Genomic DNA, 22,705 nt, shown 5'->3' with positions numbered 1-22,705 from the left:
GGTTGGTGGTGTGCCTCGAGATTTTTCCAAAGCAAAAAGTGTGCCTTGGCTCAAAAAGGGTTGAAAAACACTGATCTAAATCAACAACTTGCTTACTCGACCCAATACCCACTAAATTGTTTAAAGATATTTTCCCTGTGATTAGTACATCAATACTAGATCAGATCAACGTATCTCTAATAACAGGTTATGTACCACAAGCCTTTAAAAAACACACCTTTGACCCAGGAGTCTTAGCAAATTACAGACCAATATCCAACCTTCCCTTTATTTCTAAAATCTTAGAAAAAGTGTTCGCAAGTCAGCTTTGTGACCATTTAAGCAAAAATGACTTATTTGAGTCTTTCCAGTCAGGTTTTAGATCTCATCATAGCACAGAGCTATGGTCAAAGTTACTAATGGTCTTCTGATGGTTTCAGACAAAGGACTGGTCTCTGTTCTGGTCCTGTTAGCTCTCAGTGCTGCTTATGATACTATTGATCATAACATCCTATTATAGAGGCGAGAACACATCATGGGCTTAAAGGTACGGCACTAAACTGGTTCCGATCATATTTATCAGACAGGTTCCACTTTGTTCATGTTCACGATAATTTCTCAGTCCAGACTGAGGTTAAACATGGAGTTCCACAGGGTTCTGTCTTAGGTCCTATACTTTTTACTTTATACATGCTTCCTGTAGGGAATATCATTAAAAAAACACTCCATTAACTTCCATTGTTATGCGGATGACACACAATTCTATTTATCTATGAAACATGATGATAATAACCAACTTTCTAAACTAGAAGCTTGTCTTAAAGATATACAAGATTGGATGAGCCGTAATTTCCTGCTCCTGAACTCAGATAAAACTGAAATTATTACATTTGGGCCAAAACATCTGAGAGATAAATTATCTAAAGATATAGTTACACTGGATGGTATTACTTTGACGTCCAGTACCACTGTGAAGAACCTGGGAGTTATTTTTGACCAGGATTTATCCTTTAACTCATACATTAAACAAATCTGCAGGACTGAAACATGCTGACTCAGAGTGATGCCAAAAAACTAATCCACGCATTGATTACTTCGAGAGTAGACTATTGTAACTCCCTATTATCAAGGTGTCCAAATAACTGCTTAAAAAGTCTTCAATTAAGAGTCCTGACAAGGACCAGCATAAGAGATCACATCACTCCAATACCAACCTCTCTTCATTGGCTCCCTGTTTAATCTAGAATAGAATTTAAAATCCTTCTTCTAACCTATAAAGCTCTTAACAACCAGGCCCCATCTTATCTTGAATAACTGTTGGTCCCGTATCTCCTAAGAAGAATACTTGGTTCTCAGAGTGCTGGCTTACTGGAGGTTCCTAGGTTTTCTAAAAGTAGAATGGAGGCAGAGCCTTCAGCTCTCAAGCTCCCATCTTGTGGAACCAGATCCCAGTTTCAGTTAGGGAGGCTTAAATAGTCTCTACTTTTAAGGCGAGACTCTAAACTTTTCTATTCACTAAAGCTTACAGTTAGGGATGCTTTAAAACACCCCCTCCCCACATCGCTCTCTGCCTCTCTCTCGACCTCTTTCTCTACACCTCACTCTACACCTTGCTCTACCTCTTGCTCTCTCTACCTCTTTCTTCATCTCTCTCTACCTCTCTCTACCCGGACCAGGGTCTGTTTCTTGCCAATCTACCCGAATCAAGGTTTGTATCTCCCCACCCAACCTATCTCTCTGTCTTCCCTCTCCTCTCCTCTCCTCTCCTCTCCTCTATCCTCTCACCCCAACTGGTCAGCAGAATGCCGCCACTTCTGAGTCTGGTTTCAGCAAAGGTTTCTTCTTGTTAGAGGGAGTTTTTCCTTTCCACAGTCACAAATAAACCTGTTTTCTCATGTGGATCCATTGGGTTTTTCTCTTTTCTCTGTTGAAATCACCTAGAAGTGACTGTGTTGTATTTGGTACTATATAAATAAAGTTGAAAAAATTATTTCTCCCTAAAAAAGCAAATAAAAACATTGCACTTTATTTATTTCATATACATTTTCTGTTATACTTCTTTAACAAATGATTGAACCTTTTTCCTCTCCGTAGTCATCAACTTCAGCAGCAGGCTGTCCTGGTTCTGCAGGAGAACCAGGTTCTGCTGGATCAGCTGGAGGCTCAGCATGTGAAGGCCAAGGCCAGTGACAGCAGGCACAAATCTGAAGGTAGTGATGGCTCGAACGCTGCAAAATGAAAGGCATTCTTCAAAGCCTGACACTGTGACCTCGTTTCCTTCGCTATGTTCTCAACTGTTTATCCTGCTCAGTATTCTTTCACGCTTCATGTCTTCTGAATAGTAACCAAGATGTGCAAGCGACTGATGATGCTCGAGGCAGAAAACCAGCGTCTGCAGGAGGAGCTTGAGGAAAGCAGGAGGGAGGCACAGAGATACATGAAGGACGTTCAGGGTCTGCAGGCCCGCATGAAGGACGGCGTCACCTGGGACGAGCACTGCATTATCACTGGGAAACTCCAAAGGTTTCACCTCACTCTCAATTCTCACAACTCTGCAGAAAAATCATGAACACATCAGCACTAAAACATATCTGGTGCCAGAGAACGTGAAAGAAAGAACACAGTCTCGCTATAAGATAAAGGACACAGTATTTTTTGATTTATAGAGGGTGATACAACTGTAGGACAAAAAGTATGAGAAGAGTCAAACTCAAATATTGAAAAAAGTTGAAAATATGCAGTATCGGTCAATGTCATACAGATATTTTTGTATTAGATTTTTAGTGATTTACTGTGATCTAACATCCTGATTAATGAAAACAATTCAAACCCAGACTGGAGTGACCAGAACAATTCCGTGACAAAGCACAGTAAACTATACCAGTGTTACTTTGAGAGAACCAATTTAGAAAACCCAAACAAGCAGTAATAACTGGTATTGTAAAGCTGGTTATCACAGTTTTGAGCAGTAAACACTCCATCCATCCACCATCCATCCATCCATCCATCCATTCATCCATCCACAGTGATCACTCAGTTTCACTTTATCAATCCTCACTTCTCTTCCTTAACTATATATTTTCTTTCACTTTGTTTTGAGGCCGTTTCCCTCATGTGATTGTATTTTGTCTTGGAATATTAATTCATTGCCGTGATGGCAGAGTAGATGTGCGCTCCAGAAATTCACGTTTTTGCATCCATATCACATGTAACCATTATTATTCCAGATCTATGGAGCAAGAGAAAGAAAAGGAGAGAAAAAAAATAACACAAGGGAACGACTTATCTCTTTCCCACCTGTTACAATTTTTTTTCTGTGGCCACTCAGGGGCTCCATACAGATCAACCGTCTGGAGCTAAACAGACTTGGAACAATTCAAGAACCAGATCATCCTTCAAAGCCAATCTTTTTGTTAAAAAGATTATTTTGTGCTCCAAGTATCCCACGTGGGCGGTTCCAATCCGCGCACCAATCAGGATATTATAAAAATAGATAGGTCATTTACCAAAAGATCTTATTGGTCATTAAACAGCGCCTTCATTCTCTGCTCTGGAGTTAAACATCAGAGTACTGGGGTGATTTATACCACTGAGAAGTGAATCTGCTTCGCAGTACGGAAAACCCAGAATTAATCCTGACGCTACCTGGATAAAAGAAAATCCCAAGTCATAATATAGGCTATTTATGTAGAATGAATTCAATTCGTGTCAACTGTCTGAATGTGTAACCGTTGGTTTTGTAGCATCTAGTCCATTATTATTAACCTTATTATTACAGACAAAGCTTCATTGAACTAAACAGACTTGGAACAAGTCAAGAACAAGAACAAAAACATCCTTCAAAGCCTCAGTGACAAGGATTGATTATAGTGTGCCAAATAGATTGCTCTAAAAACTCTTTGTCCACTTTGCTGCACTCTGCTCTGACTTATTCAAGTGGGTGGGACAATCCGTGCATCAATCAGGATATTCTAAACAATAGACAGGTCATTTTCCAAGAGATCTGCTTTCGCAGTCCAGAAAACCCAGGGTAAATCCTGAAGTTACCTCCATAAGAGAAAATTCAGTCATAATATAGGCCTGAGGTTGATTTGTGGCAACATGTTTGTCTACTTGTACATGCCGTGTTTATTTACACTGGAGTCACGTTTGACTATACTAGATTTGGAATACTGAGCGTGCAGAGCCTGGCACTCTGCTGAAGAATCGGTTAGTGTGTGTTGAGCTCCATAGTCACACCACACACTATTGCACAGGGGTCTCAAACTCTGGTCCTCGAGGGCCGCAGCCCTGCATATTTTCCATGTCTCTCTCCCCTGAATGTCCTGATGCTTCATCACCACATTCAGCACAAAGCCAGATAACGAGCTGCTCATTGCAATCAGCTGTGTGGAAGCAGGGAGACATGGAAAACATGCAGGGCTGCAGCCCTCAAGGACCAGCGTTTGAGACCCCTGCTATAGCACATATGTCGAACTCCGGCCCTCGAGGGCCACAGCCCTGCACATTTTGCATGTCTCCCTGCTTCCACACAGCTGATTGCAATGAGCAGCTTGTTATCTGGCTGTGTGCTGAACGTGGTGATGAAGCATCAGGACATTCAGTGGAGGGAGACGTGGAAAACGTGCAGAGCTTCGGCCCTCGAGGATCTGAGTTCGACACCCCTGCACTATAGGATCAGGAGAGAGAGAGATTGTGTGTTATCTGTGTTTTGTCATCATCAAGCGCGTGGATCTAAATTTGTGAAGGTTTATTGTTAATTACAATTAACAGTAATTAAATTACAAGTGTAAGCACCATTTTCCTTTGAATAGCTGTGTCTATGATGTATGAATATTGTCATGATCCTGCTCTCACTCACTCCTCCCTTCCTGAGAGTTTTCACTCCTCCCCTCCTGTGTTCCCCTAAGCTCCGCCCCTGTGCTCTCCTGCTTCCTCCTCCTGGTCACAGCTGTTTGTAATTGTCATTAGTGTTTATATTTAATATTTAGTTCCCCTCTCTTGTAGCTCTGGTTGCCAGTTCGTCTGCGTTCTCACACCATTCGTACCCGACATTTTTCCTCGTGTTGCCTTTGTGTTCTGACCTCCTGCCTGCCCGACTTCTCCTCCTGGATTTCCTTCTCAATCGCCTGTGCTGGTTTTGACCTTGGACTGCCTGACTTCGCTTCTGCCTATGTTTTGCTATTAAACACTTTTGAACTGAGCTTCTTGTCTGCTACGCAATTGAGTTCCACTAACCCTGACAAATATTAGTTTGATAAAAGGAAGCAAATATCATTTCAATGAGAGTAATACATTTGAAGAGTGATTTATGATTTATTCTTGTATTTTATTTTACCATTTTGTTGTCATCTTGTCAGACCTCATGTCATGTGATTTAAACAGGATGTGAATTTTTTTATTTTGAAATGCTGAAAGCAATAAGTGAGTGATGGTGGCAGAGCAACACCGTTGTTTTACCAGTATAAAACTCAACGAGTAAAACAGTGCCATGTCGTCATTCACAAGTGGCTACGATGTAAGTCAGTTTAGAAAATTCAGTAAGAATGTAATCTAAAGAAGCCACTACATACAAGCTCTACTGTTAATCGTGGTTATTTTAATTAATTTAACTAATTCAAATTCCGAATTAATTGTTCAGTATTGTGAGACTGATATAACTGAACTGGCTATCATTTCCTGTTCCTGTTTCCTGAACTCCAAGGTTTCTGATACGGATCAGATTCAATTTTCAATAACATAATTAATAACTATTGTTGATAATTATCAATCATTGTCAATTACCAAACTGCCAAAACTCAACATAAGTGGTACCCCACGTAAGAAATCCCTACATGGTGTAGGGTCTCTCGGTTAAAGAAATATAACCTACCTGCAACAATCTGTATTTCCAGCCTTGGTTGATTAGTGACTTGACATAAACTTTGAAACTGTCTGAAAACATGCTGAAAATCCTCGTGTTGATGCTCAGAGAGCTGGAGGAGCAGCAGAGGAGGAGCAAGAGAGAGCTGGAGGAGTTGCTCCTCAGAGCGTCCATACTGCAGGAGGAGAACCAGAGTCTTTCTCGGGACAAAGCCAACCTGACTGTCAGTGTGAGGACAATGGAGTCTGAGCTGCAGCTCTGCAGACAAGCTAGCAGGTAGTAAACATCCCACTGTCTTTAAACAGCTCAAACAGAAATTACTGCGTGAGATGCTCGGTTTAGTTCAGTTGCTGCCTCGCTGTAATTTTCTCTGTCTCTTTATCCAGGAGGGCTGAGAGGAGGATGAGTGCACTGATGCACCAGAAAGAAGAGTGTGTGTTGAAGGAGGAGAAGACTCGACATTACCTGAGCATGGTTATCTCTGTGGCAGAGCTTATTTCCCATGAGAGGGACCGCATGCTGCACATGGTACAACCAACACTGAAAACACACTGACCAGTTCATCTGAGGCCATGTTTATATGTACCCGGGTTTTTACAAAAAGGGATGGTTTTTTCCCCCCCTCTACGTTCACAAATAAATCTTAATTTACACCCAATTGTTTGCAAAAAAAAACGTCACGGCACGTGCAACTGGTTCAGAGCTACTATGAGCATGTCAAACATGTAGGGGGCAGTGTAACGCGGAGCAGGAAGTCATGCTAACCAATCGGTGTTCTTTCAGCGAATCAGTTCATTAGATTGGACCGATGAACAAGCAGAGCTTGTTTTGGCTGGCTCAAAAGAACATAACAATGAATGAAAAAAACAATGTTTATTATTTGACCATAAATAGATTCCTCAATAGCAGAAAACCATGATGATAAGTAAAGTGGCTGTAAAACAGGAGCGGGTGTTCGGGAGCGGTTGTCCACAAAACATCTGCAGGGGGGGGGTATGTAAACTTCCATTTTTCCATACACATGGAATAAGACATTTACAGAAGGCTCGGCAATCTCACTAATTATAAAAAGTGCAATAGTATTGATATGTACTCACAGTATGCGGTTGGGGTGTGGTACGTCCTGCGATGGGACCACAACTTCAGACACAATAAGAGAAAGTCTTGTGCCTGAATGTGTACCAAGGTTGTGTTTGCACAGCCTTTCTCATCTGAGCTGAAACATCCATTACATGCAGAGCAGCAAAGTATTTTTTAGGCAGTATACAATGTTTTTGCTAATATTCTGTTCTGGCAAGCATTTTCTGTTTGTACCCCTTGTAGGGATTTCTTACCTCATAAGGATCGCTATTTATGTTTTGGTTGGCAGTCGATAATGATTAATAATTATCAAAGATAGTTATTAATAATGTTATTGAAATTTAATCTGATCTGTATCAGAACCTCGGAGCTCCACCTGTCTCAACAGGAAATGATAGCCAATTCAGTTCTATCAGTCTCATAAGATATACTAAACACTTAATCAGGAATTTGAATTAATAGTTAAATGAATTACAATTATCAGAATTAACAGTCAAGATTGAAGGATTTGGGAGTTTTTGACACAGAAGAGGTCGACATTTCATTCACCTTTGTTCACATTAATAACACAGCAAGTATGATTCCAAAAATTATATTTATTAACAATGAAAACAAATAAAACACAGATTCTAACTACCTATATACAGCTTGTTGTGTGTGTGTGTGTGTGTGTGTGTGTGTGTGTGTGTGTGTGTGTGTGTGTGTGTGTGTGTGTGTGTGTGTGTGTGTGTGTGTGTGTGGAGAGAGAAAGAGAGAGAGAGATGTGGAAGAAGTGTGTGTGTGAGACGTGTGAACTACAAAACAAGATGGCGGATCACAAGAAACTCCATTCAAATGGAGGTTATCAGAGAGCAGGAAGTCTGTCCTGGGTCTCCACCATGTGCTGGAGAACAATGGAACATGGAAGCTAGTCTTTAGCGTCTGCTTCCTGTGTGTCTCTGCTAAAGGACCATTTCTAGAATGACTTTATGTGAATGAGACTTGTTTTGTAAAACGTCAGGAGTCGTCAGATGGTGTTCAGTTACTGTGTGATGTTGTCTTTGATGTGATATGTGTAGGATTGTGAGTTAACTAGTTAGTAAAGTAAAGATTAGCATGCAGACCCTGTGTCTGTGGCAGAGCTAACGTTGGTTTACAAGTTGATAACGGCTCCTAATATCATTATCTATAGAACTCAATCACTGTAATAGAATCAACACATCTTCATGAAAGTTAAACAGTTCTATCATAGCATCAGGTTTAACTAATCTCAGGTAAAGCCCAGTTGTTGTTACCACTTCCTTGAAGGAGTTCAGTTGTTGTCCTGCTGGAGGGAAGCTGCTAGCTTCTCCTGTAGTTAGCACCTCCTGCTAACTGTGGTTGCTGGTTCTGCAGGCTGAGGAGAAGAAGATGAAGTTGATGTTTCAGGAGTCCTTCTTTGCAGCTCCTGGTTGTTCCTTTTGTCCAGACTGAGGAGCTGGTCGCTCAGGTCTGTGATGGTTTTCCTGCTGGTTGAGGAAAACACAAAGAAGTTCTGTGAGGCGTCGTTTCCCTGGTCCGTCCTGGAGAAACTGGTTGGTTTTCCTTGGTTGATGGGAGAGCAGAGTCTGGGTGCTGGTCTCCGGGTCCTAGGAAGGTCTGACCCTCGTGGTCGGGTCAGCAGAGGAGTTGAGGAGTGAAGGCCCTGGTTGCAGTCCTCTGGTGTTAGCTGTATGCTAACGCTGGGTGAGCTGCCTCCTCGGGGTCTTCGCTGCGAGAGAGAGAGTGAGACTGGTTTCGCAGCCTTTTGTGGCCCGTGTGGATTCGAAGGTGTTGAATCCTGAGAGCTTCAACCAATCAGTGACTGGCTGAGTGCATGGGGGAGCGTCTTGTGAGCAGAAAGTGGGGGGAGGATGGTCCTGCAAAAGAGCCAAAGAAGACCACTGCAGGGACTGAACTGCTGTACTGCAATGCACCATGAGAGTTTGGAGTGTTGGGACTTTAATTGCTGTTATTGCGGGTTATATTAGTCTTGTGGTGTTGTTAGTGACTGGCTTCTGTTGGGTTTGTGGTGATTTAGTTAGTCCATTTAGTTGGTTGCTTTAGTTTACTATAGTTTAGTGAGTGAAAAGTGTTGACCTGCCAGTGTTATTGTGTTGCTAAAATGGAATTAAAAATCATAATCGATAACAATTAGTTAAAAATATAATCCCTGAAATAGACTGAAAAGAAATAATGTAAAAACATTTATTTGATCTGATTTCATACAAATGAATAATTAGATCAATGACAAAATGAATCACACGTAAAATAATTGAATTAAAATCCAAATGGACTGTATAAGTCGTTGACTTTGCATTTTATAACTTGAATGTCTTCAGATGGACTGTTGGTAACTGTGGAGTCTAGAAAAGACCTGTCTGTCTGACTGCAATCCAGAGGCACTGAAATCTCTCACAAGATAAAATCTGATAGTAAAATGTCTGTGAGTCTGTTTCCCTTCAGGTCTAGTTCACAATGTCCCTGGTTTTGTTCCACCTTGCTGATTGTGTTCTCCCCCATAGTGTGGTAGATGAGTAACCCCCCCCCCCCCCCCGTCCTCCCTGTCCCTCTCCTCAGGCCTCCACTCTGCAGCAAGACAAGCACAGATTCATCAACAGGATGTTAAATGGCACACTCCGATTCGGAAAACTGCAGGAGGCAGTCACAGTAAGTTTACCTCAAACACTCAGCTGGACGAAGCCAGGTCCATCTGATTGGCATCACTGATTCAACACTGCTGAGTCCTCATTGATGTGACTGAGATACATTTTATTTTGTTTGCTATTCGTCCAGCACAGTTTACATTGATTAGCCGTCTCCTCTCATATTGATAAACTGTCTACTATCATCTCTCATTAATCAGAAGTCATGAATGGGAACACTCATGTCTCTGTCATTACCATCTCCAATGCTGCTTTCGTTCACTCTCTGAGACTTATTTTGGAAGTTTGTGTGGGAGCCTTTAAGGCAGCCACAATTAGTGCCCGTCTGAGACGAAAGATCGTATCGTGGGACAATTGTTAGTCAAATGTTCGCGTTGCATCTCATTGACACGCACTGGCAGGAAGCGGAGCCACGCAATGGAGCACCGGCCAACGACCCAACATTATGTGACAAGCTGCTTTGGTAGTGCATCGTTACGGCCGTAGCGTCTGCTCTAGAGTCCCGGACTCCGTCCCTTCCTCGTGTCTGCTCTGTCCCTTAGTGTGGACATTCTGCAATAGCGGCACGGCTTTGAGGTGTGGAAAGACGCACATCTGCAGACCCTTCACCTTGGTGCTTCTTGCTGCATTCTGCCCTCTTCACTTTGATTCCTGCAGTTAAGTTCCCTGCTCTCCTCCTGACTGAACATTGGCCTTGTTTTCCAAAATTAGTATCTGTTTATTTTTCGACAAGTGTGTTTATTTACAACTTTAGTGCAGGTTGGGTTTTTGTTTTATATTCTGTCGATGGCTTATTTCTTCCATACATTTTGAAACCTTCCGACAGCACTCAGAGTTTAGCAGCCTCCAGTCACTATCATGTTTCTTATGAATAGAAAAGATGAGGAACTGTGTGTTAAGTGTGTGCTATCAAGAGAAAGCAGATTGGACCTAAATTATTCATATGTAATTAAAATTCATGCCCTACCTCCTGGAAACACCTGAAAATGTTGAATATTTCAGTGAGCGCATGTATAAATATAACCATGTCACATGTTTCCATGACGTCAGTCATGTTTTACTTTTGAAATCCTTTTTTCATTTTCCTTCTTCACAAGTGCAACTTAATCTTCCTTCCTCTCTTGTGGCCTTGTGCTTTGTTTTCTTGGTGTTGATGGCTTGGAATGATTCTCCTGATAACTTGGCCTCATTTGATTGTGGTTGAAATCTGCAGATTACAAAGTGAAGATGTTTTTTTCTGAAGCCAGTCACAATGACGAGAGTAAATCCACCCTCCTAACAGCAACAAGCACTGTTTTCTTTTGTTTAAAATCATTCAAATAATCTCTCAGTGTAATCCTGAGCTCTGAGGGTCTGTCCACACGAGAACCCCGGGTTCACGTAAACGCGCTGTTTTTGGCCAATCATCCATACGAGGCGGTGTCTTCGAAGCACGAAAACAGGTTTTTTTGAACTTGTGTCCCAGAGTGGGGAAATTCTAAAACCCTGTTGTGTGCCATTCAACACCCCGAGGTGTGGACAGCAAAGATGATCATCTCTGGCTAAAACGATGACGTAATCGCCTATTGAGGAAAAAAATAATAACACGTGGAAATGATATAATAAGTCACTCCCTCAATGTCAGGTCACACGATAATGTAATCCACGATCACAGAGCTGGTCGATCTTGAACTGTTGTGCTGCAGAGCTCCTCCACTGTCACAATAAGTCAGCCGTGTCGGATATATAATTAAGAAGCAGTTTTCTATTATCACATTTTGCACAGTTTCATCATCAGATCATTGTAGCTAACTTCACTTCCAGGTCTTGTATGGCGTTATGACCGCAGGCTGAGGTCTGCATGAGGATATGAGGTCCTCTGCTGTTTTCTACCCCAAAGAACTTCTTTACAAGGAAGTGATGCTTTTGGTTCATCAGCAACTACTAAAGAAACTACACACTACTGTAAATGAAAGCTGAATTTTCTTAGCCATAAAGTAAGCCTTTTAATAGCTCCATGTGAAAGAGAACTTTAATCAGCGTGTGTTTACGTAGGTTGCCATTGGAAACAGCTGTAGAGCTGCGTTCTATTATTCGACTAAAACAAGAAGGATGTGAAAAAACACCAATAGAGCGACGAGGAAACTCAATATTTTCTTTCTCTTTGCTCAGTATCCAAGGTTCAGGCCAGACTTGATGGAGCGACCCCGTCCAAACCGATGAATACAGTCCTTCTCTTCATTCTTCTATGAACACTGTCAGTGCTAAATTAGGGAAATCAGTGACGTATGAAGCTTTGGAGTGACGCAATGACGTGACTCACTTGGCTCCGTTGACAATGGAAAAACCACCGGTACTTTGGCGGTGCTCATTTAAGAACTGGCTCTGGCACCGGCCCTGAACTAGAACCTGGTTCTTTCTGGGAGAAAAGCAGTTAGGTGGAATCTGGTAAACAAAGTTAGGTTTGGACTGTTGAGTCGTCTTGGCCGAAGTGTTCGTGTGATCGAGTGATTGCAGAGCTGTAAGCTTCTGTTATTCATCCAGGGCACACAGTTTTCATTTCCCTGAGGCCGTCCCCTGGCGCCAAATTTTCAGGGAGCGCCTGGTTTGTACGAGAGGCCTCCATCGGCCCAGCACCTGCAAATTCAGCAAAGGGAGGGCACAGAGGGGGGTAATTGACAATAAACATGGGGTGCTTCCAAATAGTCTCTCCTTTCCAGTCCATTTTACCTTAACCCCGTGTATGATGCCACAGGGTTAAGGAAAAGCATTGGGAGGTTTCCGAAAGATGTTCGGGAAAGGCGATCACGTTGTTGTGACAGCCAGACCACACTTCCATGAGGGGATGTAACAATAATCCACCGGGGGCGCAGGTTAGTGATGTCTGCTATTGTGAAAATACAAACAATTTCCAAAAATGTACTACAAAATCGTATTTATAACACTTTCCCGTGTGCCTCTAACCACTGGTATATCTCAAATATCTCAAGGTTTGAATGTAAATCAAAAGGAAAAGAGGCTCCAGGCTATGAGGAACTAAAGTGAAACTGCTGCCAGGTGAATAAATAACCAATGCAAACTGAGAACAGGCTGCACAAAAATTTTGCAGTGTTCGTTTTACAACATCCGCATAACATTCATGATTGGGATATGAGTTTCATATTATTTAAAGTTGTTGATGGCATATAATTGCATTGTGAACTTAACATGGTCTGCATTAAGTTATCCTGAGTTTACGTGAACGCTCGGATGAGCGGGTCCCTTTAAATGTTGTTGCTGGAAGGAATTGTGGGGCAGCATGATCTCGTCTCCTTTCGTAAAGGATGTATCAGTGTTTCCTATGCTAAAGGAGGTTATAAAGGAAGCATTGAGCCTGCTTTCCTTATTGAGAATTGGAACGTTCCTTATCATGGCACTTAAACACTTCCGGGGTTAAGGAAAACTTGATAGGAAAGGAGTTAGGAAAGGATATAGGAGGGACTGTTGGGATGCACCGATGGTGTTTGGGAAGTCTGTGACCATGTCTCTGTGTCTGGACCCTGGGGTAGCGGCTTTGCTTGTTACATGGACATTGTTTTTTAAGTGTTGCCATGGAAGAGCGAAACAAGTAGAAAACAATGATGAGTTTTTGTTTGAAATGTTGGGTAAACAAGGGCTCAGTACACCTTTGCTGACATAGTGAGAACATGCAAATCACACATGGTGAGGCCCAAACACACAATCCTGTAATAACTGCCCCCCCCTCTTTATACTTCTCATTTCCATAACTGTGTTTTCAGTGTTCACCTCAGGCAAACCACCTTTTGCCAACAGGATAGGGGATGCTAATCCTCCTCTGCCTCACCAGGGATTTCCACACCAATCATCAGTTCATCTAATGTTTGATGTGAAATGGAAACCCTCCAGGTATTTTTGAGCACTTGCTCCTCTGATGGGCTCTGCGTCTCAGAGCTGATTTATTCGGGCTGGAAGTGAAATCTTTTTCATCTCTCTGACCTGCTGACGGTGCCTGACACCACTCATGTCTTTGTTTCATTGTTCTCTGTGGCTTGTTGGACTGTAGGAAGCCTCCTCAGCAGCTGCTGACTTCATTACTGTCCTGTGGGGCGAAGTCTGCAGAAAACTAGTTAAAATGGCTCCTTTCAGGAAAGCCCCACCTGCTCTGGCTCCCTGTGCCATGACAATAACGCTCCTTTTTGTGATTTCATTATTTTCAAGTGTGTCCGCAGCCTGCTGAGACACGCAACACCCGATTAACCTGTGATGATTGTTTGGTTAACAGTCAGGAATGTGAGTCAATCAGCAGCTCTAAAAATAAACATGCCTGCAGCAATGTATAGAAAATAACTCTCCATTGATTTCATTGTGTGGTACTAAGCAGAGAGCTGCAGTTGGTCATTTCACAAGCAGAAAGAAGAAAGCAGACAATGAGACAGTGAGCATGTATGGGAAGACACTGATGGAGGGACGATGAAAATTAACACCATTTACACCAGACACAGACCATTTTTTACTGGCAGTGTTTGTATCCATAAAAAATGCTTTATTTTCATTTTGATGGAAAATACTTACCTGAATTTCATCATTGATTTAATGACAAAGCAATAATTCCATGTCCCTCAGTTATCAACATTGTACAGAAAAGGTGGTAAATGGACTTTTTAGCATGAAAAAAGACGCTTCAGACAAAAGTAGAATCTGTTTGATTTCACATAAAGTGTGTGTATAGGACTGGTAAGCTTAAAGCTGCAGGACACATTGTGCAAACTATCAAAAAATAATGAAAGGAAAGCATATATCAGTTCACATACAGAAAAGGAATATGTAGGAAAGTGTTTCTTACATTGAAAACAGATGACATTCAGCATGAAGCTCCTCCAAAACCCAAAAGCAGCGTTCAGCTGAACATCTACATGCAACTGAAGAAGCAACTGAACATTAAACATGTGGCTGCATGTGGAAAAAGACATCCAAAGGCCGGTTCATAACTCACACATTCCAAATCATCAGTGTGAAGATGAGTTCAGGATGTTTCATAAGCAAAAGTAAAACCCCCATCGCACCTCTGCCCAAAGATACTGCAGTCACCAAATACTGAGTGTTTCCTGGAGGGACTTGGAGCCTCCACAGTCAGTAAGTGTTTTTATCTGCGTCAGAAATTAACACAGTCCTGCTATTTCGCTGTAGTTTCAGTGCCATTGGTGATGTCAGTACCTGTCTTTAATGAGAACATCCCATATGAATTGCCTCCTGATTTTTCCGTATACAAAATAGCCCCTCCACTAGTGGGCGCAAGAGGTATTCCTCCTACAGCAGGTCTAAACTTGTGGCATAGGGCTGGGCGGATATCAAATATACTCGATGTGTCGCAGCTTGTTCTTTGTGCGATATATAAGATGACTAGATTGTGAATATTCGAGTATCACACTGTAGCTTTCATCCGCAGGTATTCAATTGTGGGCTCTCAGAGATAAAACAAGTGCTCCTACAGACATCCTGTACTCTCGTGAGAGCTACGTCATACACCTTTGCTTAGTAGAGTGTTAGCGGAGCCCGTTGACCCGAGGTAACGCCTCCGTCCGGCTATGGCCATGGTCCAGGACCCTCGGCCCACGCGGGCGAGATGATCGCTGCAGGCTCGCGTCGCCTGCCCGTCATTCTCCTCCGCCGTGGGTTGTCGCGGTGGCCGCCAGGGCACCTGCATGGGTTTAATGTCCGACTCTACGCCAGGGCCTCACTCTCGGAACTCCGACTGTGGAACTCCCCTCCACTGCCCACGGTCCAACGTCACCCGTGTTGCGGCAGTGGTCCCCTCCACCCCCGCAGTAACCCACCACAGAGCAGAGGACATGGTCCCAGTTAGTGTGGTTGAAAAGTCTGGATTTGCAAAACACACTTGACCCAAGATGTAATCTGCCTGGTTGCCAATATTTAGCAGAGAACGCTCTGCCTGTGTTGTTTATTCAAGTGAGAGAGAAACAAAAAAAGAAACAAATGACAATTTCATGATTGTGCTGCTTAAAAAATACTGCTTTAGCAAAATTCACTTTGTTGTTATTTCCCCTTTATTGCATCCAAGTTGAACATTAGCATCTATTGATATAGCGTCAACAAGAATGTTTTGATGGAGACATAGAATTGTCATACTATTGTGATTGCATGCATGAAAAGTGTTGATTTCAGGCTAAGGTTAAATATCGAGATATATATCGTGTATCGTGATATGGCCTAAAAATATTGAGATATTGAAAAAGGCCATATTGCCCAGCCCTAATGTGGAAGTACTGGAGTAAACTCCAATGCCACTACCGGTTCACAAAGATCAGATCAGTATAGAAAGACCAGGTAGCACAAATGCAAATTGACATTGTGAAATGTATTTAACGTAGCCCAATGATCAATGATAATTATCTTAGGGCCTGTCCACATCACAACGCAATTACGTATAACTGCATAATTTTTAGCTAATCGTCCATACAGTGCAGCGATTTATGAAAATGGGTTCCATAGTGGACAACTTTTAAAACGCTGCCTCAGCTTTGACGTCCAAGATGCACATTTGCTGAAACTGATGTAATCGCAACACTCTACGTAACATTACATAGCGACAACAACAATAGCAGACATTCTCCAGCTGGAGTTGCAGAAGCTACTGATTGCTAATAGGTTTAATAAGGTGATATGTTGGATTTCTCGAATATGAGGATTTATGTCTATTTCTGTGACAAAGCTACAACACCACCTACAGGCCTGACTTATGTACTACATCATTTTGAGTCATGTTCATCATAGTGACGTGTGGATTTAAATTTTGAAGGGGGGAATGAAGATATGTTTTGGCTTAAGTGGGCCTTAATTTTTAAGACAAATACAGTCCTGTTAGGTAAATGAAACAAGAAACTCGCCACAAAAGACTTAATGTCCCGGGAGGGAGTCGATACGTCCTAACAAATGATTGTCGTGTTGATGACTGAGGGTCTAGGATTATTATTACTGCTGTGGTTAGGCCATCCAAAAGTTAAAAGTCTGCTCTCAAATGCTGTGCTTGAGGAGGTCACTCACAGGCAAAGCAGAACAAATAAAGATCACAGACGTACATGACAGAAATGCAGGTACTGTGCTGCTTCCACTCCAGGATTTTCATTGGCTGTATTTCTCTCAGCCACACTGAGGTCTGAGATGAAACTGGAGGTAGAAAACGCAGCACAAGGTCCCCTGATCTCACCTCATTGAGCTTGAATACACCAAGTGAAGATGCCAATGCCATCCTCACTTTAATAGCAGGTACAAAGCCAAAGAACACAAGAAGACCCTGTTTTCCTCAGTGGACTGTTTCCTCTATCCAAGGACCCTTCTGCCGTCAGGTCAGCCCCTGGAGGAGCAGTCGCACATGCCTTGACATAGACATTGGCAGAAACCATAGACAAGGCAAACTGTCAGGCTTGAGGGTACTAAGCTGACACACACAGTACCCAGAGTGACTCTCTGGATAACTAGCAAGTAAATTCCCAGAGGCAGCGAGCCAAAGTACAGGAACCCGAGGAGCCAGACCAGGATGCGGGGAACATGGTTGCAGAACTTGGACAGGGTGTCTTGAGCAGCCACTCCATCAGAGGCGATCGATACAGAGTCCAAGCTCTGCTCAGCATACACATCAGAGCTGCTGTTTTGGCTGGAGAGGTGCTGTGAGTCTCTCTGTACCTCCATTATAGTGATGACCAGGCAGTTGGAGGAGTCATGAGATGGGCTGGAGGAGGAGAGGCTCTTTGGTGTGAGGACCACCTCTCTGTTCTGGTTTGAGCTGCATGACTTGTCACACATTGTCAGGAGAGACATGATGTTAACGTCATCAGGCAGAGCCGACACCTCGTACGCCGAGATCTTAGTTTGATGTCGACAGAAGGGGCACAAGATGCAGCTGGCACCATCAGCAATGTCCAGAATCTTAATGAGGCAGCGGGTGCAGACCCGGTGCAGGCAGTCCAGGATCTTGGGCTTGCGGTTGTGGGCATTGTAGCGCTGGTAACAGATTTTACATTCTAGTTCCTCTGGAGGTGGACAGTCCTTGGAGTCCTTCTCTTCTGAGTCAGTCTGAGAACCGCTCATCTTCAAGTCATGTTCTGTTGAAGACACAGTCAGTACAGTGTTAGATGGACAATGATTTTCATGAAGCCTGACGTTACATGACCTGACTTCAACCTGATGTCAGAGAAGTGACGGTTACAAGGATGTATTCCTGACTACATGATGTGTATCAATACCCAGCAGGGAAAAGGTCAGAGCTCTGATTTCACCTGCTGCTGATGAATGATTGATGGTGTGGAGCTGGATCAGGGTGTCGTCCCTTTATCCGAAAGGTGGAGATTGTTAATCTATTGATCTTGAGAGCTGCTTCCTTACTGTGTAGAACACAATGCTGTGGAGTTTCTAAATTAAATGGCTGGCCCTTCAGCTAAAATTGAATCCACTCTTTCATTCTTGGAACATACCAGGTTTGTTTGCCCTTTGAGTCTATCCATTATATGTTTGAGCTTGCAAAGTAACAATAAACATGCCTAACCTGCCACACTTCACGTTTCAGTTTATATCCTTTTACAACATTTTTACAACTTCAACTGAAAGCTGTAGTGAAACAATCAGAATACACAAAGCAAAACAAAACCATCCACATTCCCATTGAACATATGTGCAACCCATACACATACATGAAGGTTAACTCTAAAGCAGTAGGAGCAATATGTGTGGATGTGTCAGTACATTAGAGCAAAAAGAGAATGACATTTGTGTCATACCAATTCAGACAGCATTATTGGACAGACATTAGTTGTTTACAAAGGATGTCTTGTAGTTGTCTTGCACACTGAATACACACAGACCTGATATCCACAAATTTAAACCCAGTTGTGGCTAAACTCCTTTCCTTTCCTTTTTACAGTTTAGTACAGTTTACTTATGGAAGGATTTCGGTGTCTTTACTTCCTGTCTTTACTTCATGTTTAGAGACAGGCCACAGGCCAGAATCTATATTGCAGCCTGAGTAATTTAAGAATTAATATGCTTCCTGTGTCTCAAAGGAGGGTTATTGAAAAAAATCCACTAAAAAACTGAAATCGTTATTCGTGACTCAGCTGTAAAGTCGGATGTCTCTCATGATGTGAGTGATGCTAGGAGTGAGAATTGTGTGCTCATCAACACATTTTTTATTTCTAAGATCGTGCTAGCAGTCCCTGTACAAATCTGTGCATGTGCTGACTGTAACAGATTTCTCAATGGGCCACAGTGAGAACATGCCAATTATTGGGTTTGTCCATGGAGAAAAAGGGAGAAACTGTCACGCCATGACATGGTCAAATATTTGAGATACACACCAGTATTAAGACAGAGGGAGATAGCTGATACTGGTGTTTTTACTGTCAGAGGTGATTTATTCCTCTTCCGAAAATGCAGTGAGGCGTGTCCTCCAGTGTTTGTTTGATTTGTTGGTTGGTTGGTTATAGTGAGAGGGGGCCATGTCCACCAGTTTGATTTGTTGGTTGGTTGGTTATAGTGAGAGGGGGCCATGTCCTCCAGTACTTCACTGTGATGTTTTCACAAACAGGCGGTCAGAGATAGGCTCCTGAGCCTTTTTCAGAGAACATACGCAGGGAACCATCTATGTGAATTCACTCTAAGAGCTTTTTTTGGAGCGTTTGGTTTTCAGTTATGGGTAGAACATGATTCACCAGAGTAAATCTGTATACACATGTAAATTTAGAATGAAGCAGGTATTAATTTCTTGGTAAAAATGCAGAATGTCAATGTTCTAAACTGATTTGATGTTTAAAAGTTGTTAGGATGCCATCTTAATAGCTCTTTGTCAATTGCCAAGGCCTGGTGAAAATCAGTAATTCAGTGAAAAACTGTAAAATTCAAAGTTGGTGGACAGTGTGGAATCTGTTCGTGGAGATAGCTGCTCATCGTCAGCTCTCCGTCAGACTTACTTCTATCTACTGTAAAACACTTCATCCCATCTTTTTTTAGTTACATCGAAACAAGCACCTTGGAAAGAAGGAAGTGAAACTGAGCTTATACTTGATCTAAACCCAGCATGACAACAGCACACAACTAGAGTGTCTAGTTGTGTGATATCGGCTGGTTTGTTTGTCTCTTTCCTGTTTGGTTCTCTGACCACTAACTCCCCACCCAGTCTGTGCGAACACGGAGTTTGCTCACGTTAGGATCTGATGGCTTCGAGCTTCTCAACAAACCAAGGAAATCAATCAAAAATGTTCCTGCTGAGGACCAAATGGCTCAAGTAAATAAATGCAGAAGATCTCAGACAGCTTCGTTAAAATAATCCACCTGTTTCCCTTTTCTATCCATTTTGCTCATATTGAGTGCTATAAGCTCCAAATACTATACTGTGAATAAGACTGGAGCGAAATGTGCATTGCGCTGAATAATCCATTAAACAATGTGCCTGTATCAGGAAGGATTCATCATAGAAAGCTTCTATCTGTGATGTGTGCTGTGGATGATCCCTTATTACCATCACATCCTTGAGATATATTTGAGCTTGATTTGTTTTTTGATTACTACTCTCTTCAGTCTTACTGTGAAACTGCTGTTATTGCATCATCAAGCAAAACTACCACACTGTGGTAGTGTGTGTTTGAGGATCATAGAAAATGCATGCTCACATAGAGAGATAGCTGGCTTAGCAGCATATTCACACCAATATTCCCAACTGGGATGAAGTGAAACACCATCCTAGATGAGACAGCCTCTCAAATGAGACACTGTCCTGAGCCAGTACCAGTGCTGCTTGTGGAATTCTACCCATCAGCAGAGTCAGACACTTTTTCTCATTGATAATCAACACAGTGGTGACAGAATGTCAATCTGGTACTCTGGAACTCTTATTGCATTTTTAAAGTGACAGTCCCACCCTGCTGTACTTGCAAGTGCATGCTTTCTACGTGCAAAAACGTTGGCAAAATGTGGGGATCCGTACGTGGTGAGTACTGCCTCCATACGGATTTGGAGCTCGCAGACACGCTGTAGCACTTTACGTGCATGAGGAACTTTCGCTGCGTTTGGGCTACGGATTCACTCCTGTCCAGGTGACGCGCTGCCTTCTACAGCCAGTGTGTGCACAGCGCACTAACTCTGTGCTGCTTGAAGCTGCTCTTGCAGCCAGTCTTGCCAGATATGGCAGGTTTCTCCCAATTGGGGAGCCAAACACTCTTACCTTTTAACTGTTTATTTCATGGATTTGTGTGTTCTGAAACATATAGATTGACGGTTTAACGTGATTTCTACACAGGCTAAAATTTGGCCTGGTTTTTATTGAAGTGTGGTTTTTACATTGTTTGGGCTGAAAACATTGAGTCATATCTGGCAACCCTGCTTACGGCATCAGAATCCGGAGTCTCTGCGGTGGAATGGGAGGCATCTGGAGGCAGTAGCAGCTGGGACATCGGGTGGTAACACATATGTTTATCGTACTTGCACGCACTTACAACATGCGAGTGAGTAAGGACACCGTACATGAGCAGTATGTATAAGTATGGCCTCCATAGGATAACATAGCAATCACACGGAGATCATACGTTATACGCACCCACAACTCACTTACCACTTATGAGGCAGCAACTGCACACAGCCAGGCGTGGCGTGTGGACCACATACTTACACCTTGCATTGACATACTCGCTCCCTTTTTGACACACTGACCTTTATTCTCCACTAATGAAGAGAGCAAAAATATGTTTTTTATGCTTTGAATACTATATACTTTATAGTTGCACATTTTAGGTTTAAAACTGAATAAAGTGTGAACTGAATAAAGGAGAAAACTCTCAATGTCATGGACAGAGCTGTTTTTTGCAGTTCTTCTAGAGATTTAGATTAGCATTGAAATAAAGTCTGAAGCAAGAAATGAAATATGAATCCATTTTCTACAGATAACAATGAATACTGTAATTATTTTAAGTAGCTAATTTCAGTTCCTCTTGCAGCTTCATTGTGCCTGTCAGTGTTGGGGATCTGGGTGTCAGTGAGTGTCAGACAAACATCCATCATTAGACTGAATTAAGGTTCAGGATGTGTGCAGAGATCTGAATCCTATGTCCCAGTTGCATTCGCAGTGAACACGTTTCACAAATGTTTTAAAGGTCATCCCTCAGGATAACATCCCATCTGGACTCTGACGGGAGGCCTGTGTGTTGGAGGGAAGTTTGACCAAATGTCACTATTTAGGCCTGAGGTGTCTCATTCAAAGATCCCAGTTTGATTTGATGTGGGGCAGAGCAGTGGAAGGATGGCATAATCACTATAAAATCTGGAAACAACTTTTTCTCTTGTTGAAGGACAGAAAGAAATCCAAGCACCAAATTATAGAAAATACCTAACCCAATTGTGAAATGGTTCTTTCTATTTATCACCTCACCCCCACGGGAACATCAGACGTAGTCTGAGTCTGCTTCTACACAACATCTCCTCCTCTGATTCTGCACATTTCCTCCCGTTTAAAAGGAGTTTTTTCCCCACTGTCCCCTCAACTCGATCGTATGGAATTGTTGTTTTTTCTCCATTGAAGTGCCCTCAAATGTCTGTTATATTTGGAGCTGTAGAAATAAAATTGAATTCAGTTTAATTTAACCTGAACATTTTTTATAAAACCTCACTGTAGTAGTAATAGTAGTAGTAGTACTAGTAATAAGAGTGGTCGTCTTTCTATTGGATGGTCGTAGTTTCAATACCCAATCATTACGACTCACTTCCCGAAGTGTCCTTGAGCAAAGCAGTGAAGCAGTAGTTGGATAGAGTGCCTTCCTGGATGTGGCAGCCACTTGCAATGGCATTAGGCAGTGGCGGCCTGGAGATTACAGAGGTAGACTTTGTATTGGAAATCCACACCACTGTATGTCTTGACCCCATTGTCATGTGGATGCACCTACGCATCCTAGAAATAGGATGCTCATTTCAATAAAGGAATTTCCCCAAGGGGATTCATAAACTATGTTTAGTGAGTTGATAACAATAGTGAAAAGTGAGCTGAGGTTGTTCACTACTTTTGGATCTACATTTGGTTCACATACTAATGTAATACAGGTTTTTCTGATTAACTCTGGAAGTGGATTATAACTTAGTGGAGACA

General features: G+C 42.4%; 2 protein-coding genes across 2 annotated transcripts in view; one reads left to right on the top strand and one right to left on the bottom strand.

Moving 5' to 3' along the window:
* The window catches only part of cep89 (centrosomal protein 89), a gene marked incomplete at its 3' end in the record, with an annotated part of 87,591 nt that overhangs the window by 23,792 nt on the left and 41,094 nt on the right, over positions 1-22,705 (top strand). The window contains exons 11-15 of the mRNA XM_080520213.1: positions 2,074-2,189; positions 2,322-2,502; positions 5,951-6,118; positions 6,229-6,370; positions 9,500-9,589. Of these exons, the coding sequence (XP_080376339.1) occupies positions 2,074-2,189; positions 2,322-2,502; positions 5,951-6,118; positions 6,229-6,370; positions 9,500-9,589 (697 nt within the window). The remainder of the gene's footprint in view (positions 1-2,073; positions 2,190-2,321; positions 2,503-5,950; positions 6,119-6,228; positions 6,371-9,499; positions 9,590-22,705) is intronic.
* LOC308128608 (E3 ubiquitin-protein ligase RNF182) overlaps positions 16,930-22,705 on the bottom strand; it is a gene marked incomplete at both ends in the record, with an annotated part of 32,010 nt that continues 26,234 nt past the window's right edge. The window contains 1 exon segment of the mRNA XM_080494232.1: positions 16,930-17,684. Within this exon segment, the coding sequence (XP_080350358.1) occupies positions 16,930-17,684 (755 nt within the window).

The sequence above is a fragment of the Blennius ocellaris genome, assembly GCF_963422515.1.
Source record: "Blennius ocellaris genome assembly, chromosome: 1".
Taxonomy (NCBI): Eukaryota; Metazoa; Chordata; class Actinopteri; order Blenniiformes; family Blenniidae; genus Blennius; species Blennius ocellaris.
The sequence above is the reverse complement of the archived record's forward strand: the minus strand, read 5'-3'. Positions and strand labels throughout refer to the sequence as shown.